The 9608-nt window shown below is 56.4% G+C and overlaps 4 protein-coding genes across 4 annotated transcripts in view; 3 read left to right on the top strand and 1 right to left on the bottom strand.

The window, feature by feature from the left end:
- Positions 1 to 55: 55 nt before the first annotated feature.
- On the top strand, positions 56 to 2101 carry M421DRAFT_101735 (CAF1-domain-containing protein; the record flags this gene model as incomplete). The annotated part of the gene is made up of 1 exon (XM_033586674.1): positions 56 to 2101. The coding sequence occupies one exon, from the start codon at positions 56 to 58 to the stop codon at positions 2099 to 2101; it is 2046 nt and encodes a 681-aa protein (XP_033447555.1).
- Positions 2102 to 4883: 2782 nt separating this feature from the next.
- Positions 4884 to 6404, bottom strand: M421DRAFT_421699 (protein-S-isoprenylcysteine O-methyltransferase). The gene is made up of 2 exons (XM_033592915.1): positions 5483 to 6404; positions 4884 to 5431 (listed from the first exon to the last, which is right to left on the bottom strand). The coding sequence occupies exons 1-2, from the start codon at positions 6255 to 6257 to the stop codon at positions 5346 to 5348; spliced, it is 861 nt and encodes a 286-aa protein (XP_033447554.1). The 5' UTR covers positions 6258 to 6404; the 3' UTR covers positions 4884 to 5345.
- A 147-nt stretch (positions 6405 to 6551) lies between these two features.
- Positions 6552 to 6969, top strand: M421DRAFT_421698 (uncharacterized protein). The gene has a single exon (XM_033592914.1). It carries the CDS (start codon positions 6693 to 6695, stop codon positions 6855 to 6857), a length of 165 nt encoding a protein of 54 aa, XP_033447553.1. The 5' UTR covers positions 6552 to 6692; the 3' UTR covers positions 6858 to 6969.
- A 1764-nt stretch (positions 6970 to 8733) lies between these two features.
- M421DRAFT_65209 (uncharacterized protein) overlaps positions 8734 to 9608 on the top strand; it is a gene marked incomplete at both ends in the record, with an annotated part of 1700 nt that continues 825 nt past the window's right edge. The window contains 2 exons of the mRNA XM_033596228.1: positions 8734 to 8836; positions 8948 to 9595. Coding sequence (XP_033447552.1) covers positions 8734 to 8836; positions 8948 to 9595 — 751 coding nt within the window. The remainder of the gene's footprint in view (positions 8837 to 8947; positions 9596 to 9608) is intronic.

The raw sequence follows: 9608 nt of genomic DNA, 5'->3' as shown, positions 1-9608 counted from the left end.
CACCACCACCACCACCACCATCACCACCACCACCACCACCACTACCACCACCACCATGGACGTCACCGCCGAGTCCTTCCCCAACGACATACTCGGCCTGCTCATCCACATCTCCGAGGCCGAGTTCGTGTCCTTTGACCTGGAGCTCTCTGGCATCCCCAGCCGCCTGCCCAACAGGAAGCCCCGCGGCGCCGGACGACTGACCCTCGAAGACCGCTATGCTGAGACCAAGGAGGGCGCCGACCGCTACCAGATCCTGCAGGTCGGCCTGACGTGCGTCAAATTCGACTACATGGCCAACAAGTACGTGCTGCGGCCCTACAATATCGACATCAGCCCGCTGCTGCACGAGCGCCTCGACTTTGAGCGCGAAGTCACCTTCCAGAGCGGCGCATGCTCGTTCCTGCTGGGCTGTGGCTTCGACCTCGGCGCCCCCTTTGCGCGCGGCGTCCCGTACCTCTCACGTGACGAGGCCGAGAGGGCGAAGAAGCTCGCATACGACCGCATCGACAAGAAGAACGTCATCGAGGACCTGCAGCTCAAGGACACCGACACCGAATCGCTCGACTTTGTGCGCCGCTGCAGGGACGCCATATCCGCCTGGCAGAAATCCGCCTCCACAGCCCTCGACATTACAACCTCTACTGGCCTCCCCAATGCGACTGCGTCCAACACCAATGCGACTGCGTCCAACACCAATGCGACCGCGTCCAACACCAATGCGACCGCGTCCAACACCAATGCGACTGCGTCCAACACCAATGCGACCGCGTCCTACACCAATGCGACCGCGTCCAACACCAATGCGACCGCGTCCAACACCATCTCGCGCTTCGAAAAGCGCCTCGTCCACCAACTCGTGCGCGCCGAATTCCCCGACGCCGTGGCCGTGGGAAGAAACGACTGCATCCGCATCCTGCCCTTTGACGCCGCCCGCGAGGCAGACAACGTGCGCCGCATCAAGACGCGCGTCAAGGAGCAGATTGCGCGCCAGACCGGCTTCCGGTGGATCTTCGAAGCGCTGGTCGGCGGCGACGTCAACGCCGACCTGCTGCACATCCTGCGCAGCAACGGGCCCTCCGACCACAGAGACCGATTCGACCGTGCCTTGGCGCGGCTGAAGAAGAACCGCCCCGTTCTCGTGGGGCACAACATGTTCACCGACATTGTCTATCTGTACCGTACCTTTGTTGGGCCGCTGCCGGACACGCTGGATGCCTTTAATGGGCGGCTGCATGAGCTGGCTCCGAGGATCGTGGACACAAAGTACCTGGCCACGCATGACGAAGGCGACTTGAACGCGAGCCCGACGCTCGAGGAGATTGCGCGGGGGCTGCAGAAGCAGCAACTACCCACCACGGTCACGCACGAGGACCACGGCAAGTACAACGAGCTGGAAGCGTTTCACGAGGCGGGCTACGACAGCCTGCTCACCGCGACCATCATGCTGCGCTTGGCGGCGAAGCTGGGCGCAGAGCGCAGCGAGCCCACAGAGTCAATAGAGGACACTACAGTCCGACCAGCGAAGCCAGCGCTCGGCGGAGAAGCCTCCGAAGGCGGCATCTCGCTCGCCCAAGGCCCTTTAGCATCAAACTTTCCCGCCGGCCGCGACAGAGTACAAACTCCCATCGCCGTGGCCCCCGGCTCCACACTGACCGCGCGCAAGAACCGCCGGGCTAAGCGCAAGAACAACGCGAAAACGGAAGAGCAGACACGCCATCGTTTCGCGACCAAGACCGTGTTTGAGAAACTGAGAGAGTTGAGCGTCGCCGATGCCGCCGCGTCTGGGTCGGAGGAGGAGGAGGGAGAGGGGGAGGAGTTGGACCACGACACACTACACGCAAACGGCAACAGACGAGGGCAAGGCCAGGGGCAAGGTGAAGACGACGACGGCACACGACCCACAGGGACCTGGGCGGACGAAGAGTACGTGCAGGACGAGACGGGGTGGGTTCCCATCCAGACACGGGCGCGGGCGGAGATGGAGTTTATTCCACACTTCTCGTCCTCTTTCTGGCACGGCTTTGGGAACAGACTCCGCGTCTTCGGCACCGAGGAGAGGGAGCTCAGCATCGCGCCCTGGCCCGCACAGCACGCGTAGGCAGGATACTGCCGCTGGCGCGTACCTTTCTTCACACTTGGTCCACGTACTTTCCATCGTTGCACCCAGCCCGTCCACTGGTCTCTCCGTCGACGATGCCCACAGACCTGGCAGATGTACAGCGCGACGCAGTGCAAATTCTCGGGGGATCGTGGGGTCCTTCCCAATCCATCCGTCCGCACAGCCAAGCCCTGGGCATCATCCACCGCGTCGTGCTCCGCCACCCCATGGTCTTGCATTCACCACCACCAGGCAACCACGGGTCCATGCTCACCCCCGCCGCACGCACAGCCCTAGCTTGCTCCCCGACACATACGCGCCGTGCAGACCCACCACCGCTAGCACAATGGGCTGCACATCCTCGCGCCCAACGCCGAGAGAGGGACAGCGTGCGCGCCATGACGGCCCGCCCCGCTCGCAGCACGCACACCAGCCTACTTCTTCTGCGCATAAACCGCTGGGGTACGTCGATTTCTCGCGTTGATTCCTCACGTCGATTCCTCGCGTCGATTTCTCGCGTCGATTCCTCACGTCGATTCCTCGCGTCGATTCCTCGCGTCGATTCCTCGCGTTGATTCCTCACGTCGACTCCTCACGTCGATTCCTCACGTCGATTCCTCACGTCGATTCCTCCCGCTATCGCTGCTTGGTTGACACTCAACAGCCGCGGGTTCGGTCCGTATGAGAGACCTGGAGGGCCGGATGGACCGGGCCATGCGACGGGGGCGGCGCTGGGGATTGCTGGGGGGCCGAAGGGGTAGGCGTCAGTTGAAGCGAGGCGAGTCGAGTTGAGTTGGGTTCATACATCGCGTCCTGTGTACGTGTCTGCACGAGCCGAATTGATCACTCGTTCTCACTTGCTGGCGCCGTTTGGTGACTCCGTGCTTTGTCGTGGACTGGACGTCGCTGCGCTTTGTATTCAACCATGCTCCAACTTCAGAACCAAGGCGGCGCGAGTGAGAAAGCCAGCAACACGAATGAGTGGATCTATCCTACATGTACTGCGCCCAGCAGAGTAACAAGGACAAGCAGTCCACGAGCCAGGAGTCAGCTTGAGTTGAGGGTGGTTGTTGGTGGGCTTCTGTCCTGTCCTGAAGGTCCTCACGGGTCGAGCAGAGGAAGAGTGGCGACGCTTTGAGATTTACCGCACTGGTGTGCACTGAGACCGTAACCTACCTATCGTCCATGCACTGTAGCTCCACCGCTTCGGTGATGACATGACTGAATGGGTGTTGCTGTGCACGTGGAGCGCTTTCTCTAATTACAATCTCATTCTCGCCGTTCCAGCATTTAGCGGACTTGGTGCATGTGAATCTCGGCGCTACTGTGCGCTTCTCAAGTAACGTTACGCTATGGATTCATAATCGTAAACCATGGAGATGAGTGAGAAACGCCGCTATGCAGCAGTGAAGCTTATTCGCAAACCAGTTACGTACCTAGCGTAGCGACCCAGTCCACTAAGCATAAATCGTCAGACAACTTGGCGCTTCAACGCGCTGCATTTCTGAGACCTCGCGGCTGCTCCCAACGTCTCGTCGCGCTGTGTCTCGATGCATCTCTGCTTCTTGCGGGCGTTCGATAGTGAAACTACATGGTGAGCCATCGCGCGTTCAGCAGGACGTTGGCGAAACCGAGGACGCTGAATGACAGGACAACAGCGAGGCTTGAATGTCCAGGACACAATCGCGAATTGATGTCTTCAGCTATCGCCAGCTCGCTGCCGTCTGATTCCCAATACTTCCCTAACCTCTAGATCTTCTAACGAGAGTCTACGTAATGCTATGCGAAGGTACAGTATGCCATTGTCAAATTGAGGCCGATTCAATTGTGGCGTGGCCACGTCTGATCCAGTGTGGCAACGAGTACTGTTCTGGCCACAAACTCACCATCTGACTGAGCATTGGTACCTTGTAGTTGTCCTGGCCAGGCCGGCCAGAGCCCAGTCCTGACAGCTATTGGATAGGTTAAACTCTAGCGCTTCTTAGTGCGTTGAAGAACCAAGGGGAGCAACGTTAGAAGATGATAGTGCCGTAGTAGAGGATGGGAAGACATCAGTTGTAAGGAAGTTGGCTAGAAGCAAATGGGCCGCCAGTGGAATGAGGGAAGTTCGGTCGGGTCTTGAAAGCTGAAATCGAGATGCACAACATGTGATGCCAACTATAGCAGATGCCTTAATTGATTACTCTTAACTGATTACTCTTAATTGATTACTGCCACGTGCGATTGGTTCCTGCCGGTCGTATTTCACCGTCCATACATCCAAGCATCCATTGTGCTGCCTTTGTCGTAGTCAAAGCGCGTTGCCATGGGGACGCTCGAACCTCGTCATAACGCTCAGTCGACTCATTCAGTGCCCAGTGGCTTGGCATCTCCGAAAGTAGTCTCCCAGCCCTCAGTGTTTCCGTACTATTTGTGTGTCTCAAGCGCTTGGGCATTATCCTCGGCAAAGCTGGTGTGTTGTTGATGTCCTCATGGGAATGACAATCATGGCTTCGAGGGTTGTGTCGCGCAGCTCTAAGGTTTCGAGCGCGATCTTGTAGATCTTGATGCCAAGCCGTTTGCTTCCAGCAGTCTGTTATTATGATGTTTTTACGAGATGCAGATCGTTCTGGTCAAATGATCATGTCAGCGATGCTTCTCAAGCGTTTCACAGGGCTGTCAAAGCTGCACAGAACGAGCGCTTACAACACCAAGACTGAGGGTCTCGGACTTAGATCATTTCGCAGCACCCGCCTTCACTCATGCGAATGCAGGTGGCTACAAACGGAAAAAGCAGGCGAGGGCGATGTAGGCAGTTCGGTAGGTATAGAGTCTCAGGGTCAGGCATGTTAGTCGTGGGCGCTTGCTTTATTAACAGACGGAGCGCACTGATAGTATTGGGGACGACCACCTGTATCATGGCGCTTGAAGGGCTTGCAAAAGCTCCACAGATGTCAGCGTAGTCCTACTAAGATTGGGCTAACCAATTAACAACGAAAAGTAGGCAATATCGGTAGGTGCTATCGAGCAGACCGGCAGTGACAGCTGTCGAATGAGTCACCTTCGGCCGTGATTTGCAACTAGCGGGGAAGGAAGAACGATGGCCCACGTCGGTTGAGTGTTGACACAGCCTACATTTCGACAAACAGAGGTTCACTTGTGCGAAGCCAGGCTGAGGCTATATGGCCCTCCGGAGGTCCATCTTCGTACAGCCGCTCAGCCTTAGTGAGCATAGACACAGTCCCTCCCCTTAACCTATATGGTGTCATATGAACGGTATCCACGTTCGCGTGTTTGCTCGGTACTTCTCGTAGTCCTTGCCAAAGAACTGAATAAGGTGTCCCTCCTCGTCTGCATGATGTTAGCACGGTGCTGCCAGACCAGAAGCGTGATTGGGCGTACGTGTAATTCTCTTCATAAAGAAGTACCACAGAACGCAGGCATAGCCCAGAGTGCAGACGGTATTGCCGACCATCAATTGGGTTCCAATACCCCACCAGAAGAACCCAAAGTACGACGGGTGGCGGAAGTAGGCGTACAGGCCACGAGTGACAAGCTCATGGCCATCGTTTTTCTTTGATTGGACTTGATGATTGAAGTTCGTGCCCGCTTGTGCCATGGCAGTACTCCTCACAACTTGACCCACCAGCACCAGAATTATGCCCGCAAGTATAACCATCGGCAGATGGACCTTCGACTGCCAACTGGGAAATAAGCATGACGTGATGATGGTCTCGACGAAGGCAACGGTATGCGCGATGCGGTAGTGGGCGCCGTTGGTAAGCAGGAACGAGCTTATCTTTGCGTCCGGTGTGTTGTAAGCCGCAGTTGTGTAGAACTCGAGAAAATGGAACACAGAGAGCGTGCCGAGGAAGAGGAAGGGCCGCCATAGGTGACTGCCGTGGTGCACAAGCTGTGCCGCGAAGGAGAAGCCCACAATTGCAGCATTGCCTAAGAAGAAAGCACGCAACCCTATGCCTGCTAATGAACGCTTTCCTGAAGGAAAGTACTCGGGAGGTACATAGTTCGCGGGCTTGACCTGAACGTGCGAAGACTCTTGTACGCGCGATCTAGCGTCAAGCCCCGGAGTCCACTCGCCCTGTAGTGGTGGGCGATTGACAGGAAGCGATATGTTGTCGTGTGTTGCATGTGCATTTGCTGAACGGTTCGGGTCCATAATTGCGCAAAATGTGAGGGAGCAGCGGCAGGACAAGAAGAAAGAGGAGCCTACGGCATGCTCAGAAGGGGACGTAAAACCGTACTCGAGAAACGCAGATATGTGCAAGTTGCGTCGGACAATATCAAGAGCGCACAAGCTGTCCCGCCATTGTTCACACACGCGAACAACGCGCCTGATCTCATCAGATCTAGCTGCATTAGAGTTGGTGTGCCAAGACATCTTACATAATGCACGAGGCAACGTAGCCACGGTTGCGCTTACACCCCAAGATCGGAGCCACGCACTACATTCACCATGTCGAGCCTCAGGCTTCCTTTGATAAACACGTTCTCGGACCGGTGGCTCCCGCCCTGTAATGATAACCAAGCCATCCTTCACACATCACACCGGGCCCTTGAAAGTTGAAACTGTCGCCCACTAAACGTCGTTGATATGGCCCTCTCAGCGAATAAACAGCGCATGGCTCGTGGTGAGCTGTACACAGCATTTACTCCTGAACTTATTGCAGAACGGGCGCGTTGCAAAAATGCATGTGCACGCTATACAAATGCTGGAGAAGTTCCCCGCCGAAAATTGACTGAGTTGTTCAGGGAGTGAGTCTATCGCCTACCACCTCGTGCGGGACTATTTTTGCTGATGCTTCCAACAGCATCATTCAAGACAATACACCACTGCCTCCTCAGGCATCAACAGCTGAGGAAGACGACGCCCTGTTCGGGGATGACCCTTGGATCGAGCCCCCACTGGCCATGGACTACGGCTACAACGTTCGGCTCGGCAAAAACGTCTTCATCAACTTCAACTCAGTGTTCCTGGATACTTGTTTGGTCACCATTGGCGATCGTACGCTTGTTGGCCCTAACGTCTCGTTCTACTCTGGCACACATCCCCTTGATCCAGTCATCCGCCAGGGGACCCGTGGTCCTGAACTCGGAAAAGAGATCCACGTTGGACAAGATTGCTGGATTGGAGGAAACGCGATGATCCTGCCCGGTGTCACGATAGGTCGAGGCTGTGTCGTGGGTGCTGGAAGCGTTGTGACGAAGAATGTCCCCGACTTTACCGTTGTAGCAGGGAACCCGGCTCGCGTCGTGCGCAAGATCGAAACTCGGATGGATCCCGCACAGAGCGGTGTCGAATGGGGCGGCTGGCCCGAAGAGCGGGCAGAGGATGCGTAGATACCAATGTCGCAGATGCCAGAGGCGAACATTGCGCCAAAATAAATCGTCCCTGAAGGACGACGTGCGAGGAACTGCAATGCATGAAGCTGCATATTCTGGTGAAATCTCTGCCACGAGAAGACGTCTATTTGACGCGTTCCTTCCGCCCTTCGAACGAATCATTTAGGTAGTATCATTTATCCCTTAGATCGCAGCTGAGACTTCGGTCGGTCCGGGGCAACGATTCACACATCGTATCGCGATGCACATTATGATATTGACAAGCGCGACAGCGAAGCGCGATAGCAGTGTAGTGACGGTCTCAAGGAATACGCGTTTCGCAGCGTTCGACATTAAACTTCATTGCAACAGGTTCACCACCTCGCATGCGCACCTCGATCGAGAAACGCGTACCCAAACAATCTCTTCACTTCCGTACATACATTCATGCGTCCAACGGGCAGCCCGCTCGACTGTCATTCACTCTGAAAGCCTATGTAAGACACATGAAGTTATGCGCGGGCTCTTGTGTTTGCGGCTCTTACAGCAAAGTCTAGTGCTGCCGCATTGTGCAACATGAGTCGTCTGTCGTGGAACGCTGAAGTCGGCAGCGAATATGTGTGGAGAAGGCGAATCCGGGGGTCGTGAGCAGAAACCAATGACTCCTTGAGTGGAATACCTATCTTGCAGTCCGCCTTAGCATGCGCATTGACCAACAGGACAGGCTAAGGTTAGTAAGGTTCGAGACAAGATTTGATGATCTCCGGCAAGCTTCGCGCGCCAAGACCAACGAAACCGACCCTCAGACGCCACCAAAACAGTGACATCGGAGCTCAAAACCGATTCGGCAGTCACAGTCACTGTTTGGGCTGGGTACACCCAGCGAGACCACGACTCTGTGTCTGGGGTTGTAGCCTTAGCAAACACTGCCCGCCAGAGGTCGGCACTACCAAGGTCGCCTGACGCATGGCCTGGCACATTACGAGACCGTCAGGCCAGGTAACGTTCTGCCTCCAGAACAGATGCCGAGTCTTCACAAGCGGCTTCGTTCCAGACCACTGCCCAGGCTGAGACAACAAATCTGCTTCTGCGGGGGAGTTATGCGTTTGGGTCAACGGCGCGGGGCCCAACCCTCAGCGAGTACAAATACTTCGTCTGCCTACACCCATAATCTCATCATCGGACAGGCTCCTCATACTTCTTCAGGCTAATACTTTCTATTCAGCATCTTCTAACTTTCTTATATCCACTAATTAACTCTTTACCTGAGCATATAATATCCCACTCGGTTGATCCGACACATCACAGCCACCATGAAGTACATTCTCGTCGCCTCTCTTCTCACCTCCGCAGTTCTTGCTGCCCCCTTCGCCCAGCAGGGCCAGGGCAATGCGAACACCGGCAACAACAATGGCGGTGCCCAGCAGGCGCAGGGCGGAGCTACTCAGCAGCAAGGCAATGGCCAGACTCAGCAGCAAGGCAATGGCCAGACTCAGCAGCAAGGCAATGGCCAGGCTCAGCAGCAAGGCACCCAGAACACCCCCACCGGGGCCGGCGCCACCAACGGTCAGACTCCTACCGCTGGTGACCTCGCCACCGCTGTCTCCAACTGGATGGCCGACACTTCCATGGTCTCCAACTTCCTGAACACCGGCGCCAGCATTCAGAACAACGCTGCCTTCAAGCAGGCTGCTCTCGTCGCCTACAACGCTGAAGTCGATGAGCTCAACCAGAAGGCTGTGATCGATGCTGCCAACAGTCAGCAGCCCAACGTACAGGCCGCCAACTCTACCCTCGCCACCGGTGGTGCTTTCATGGATGTCGTCACTAAGCTTCAGATCATGTCCGTCCAGGGCAAGGCTGCTGCCAACAACATCGACCTGATCAACCAGAACCGCTGCGTCAACGTCCTCCCCAACATCGATGCCTACATGGCCTCCACCGGCTCCAGCTCCCAGGCTGTTCGTCCCCAGGTCTGCGACCAGACTGGTGTTGCTGGTGGTGTCCAGGGCAGTGGTCCCACTCTTCCCGGCCAGCCCGCTGGTACTCCTCAGGCCGCTTTTACCGCCGCTCAGGCTCTTCAGCAGGGTCAGGGTAACGGTCAAGTCCAAAATGGTGCCGCTACTGGTCAGACTGGCGCCGCTACTGGTCAGACTGGTGCCAACGGACAGACTGGTGCCGCTACTGG

Source organism: Didymella exigua (assembly GCF_010094145.1).
Source record: "Didymella exigua CBS 183.55 unplaced genomic scaffold M421scaffold_17, whole genome shotgun sequence".
In the NCBI taxonomy this organism is placed as follows: Eukaryota; Fungi; Ascomycota; class Dothideomycetes; order Pleosporales; family Didymellaceae; genus Didymella; species Didymella exigua.
The sequence above is the reverse complement of the archived record's forward strand: the minus strand, read 5'-3'. Positions and strand labels throughout refer to the sequence as shown.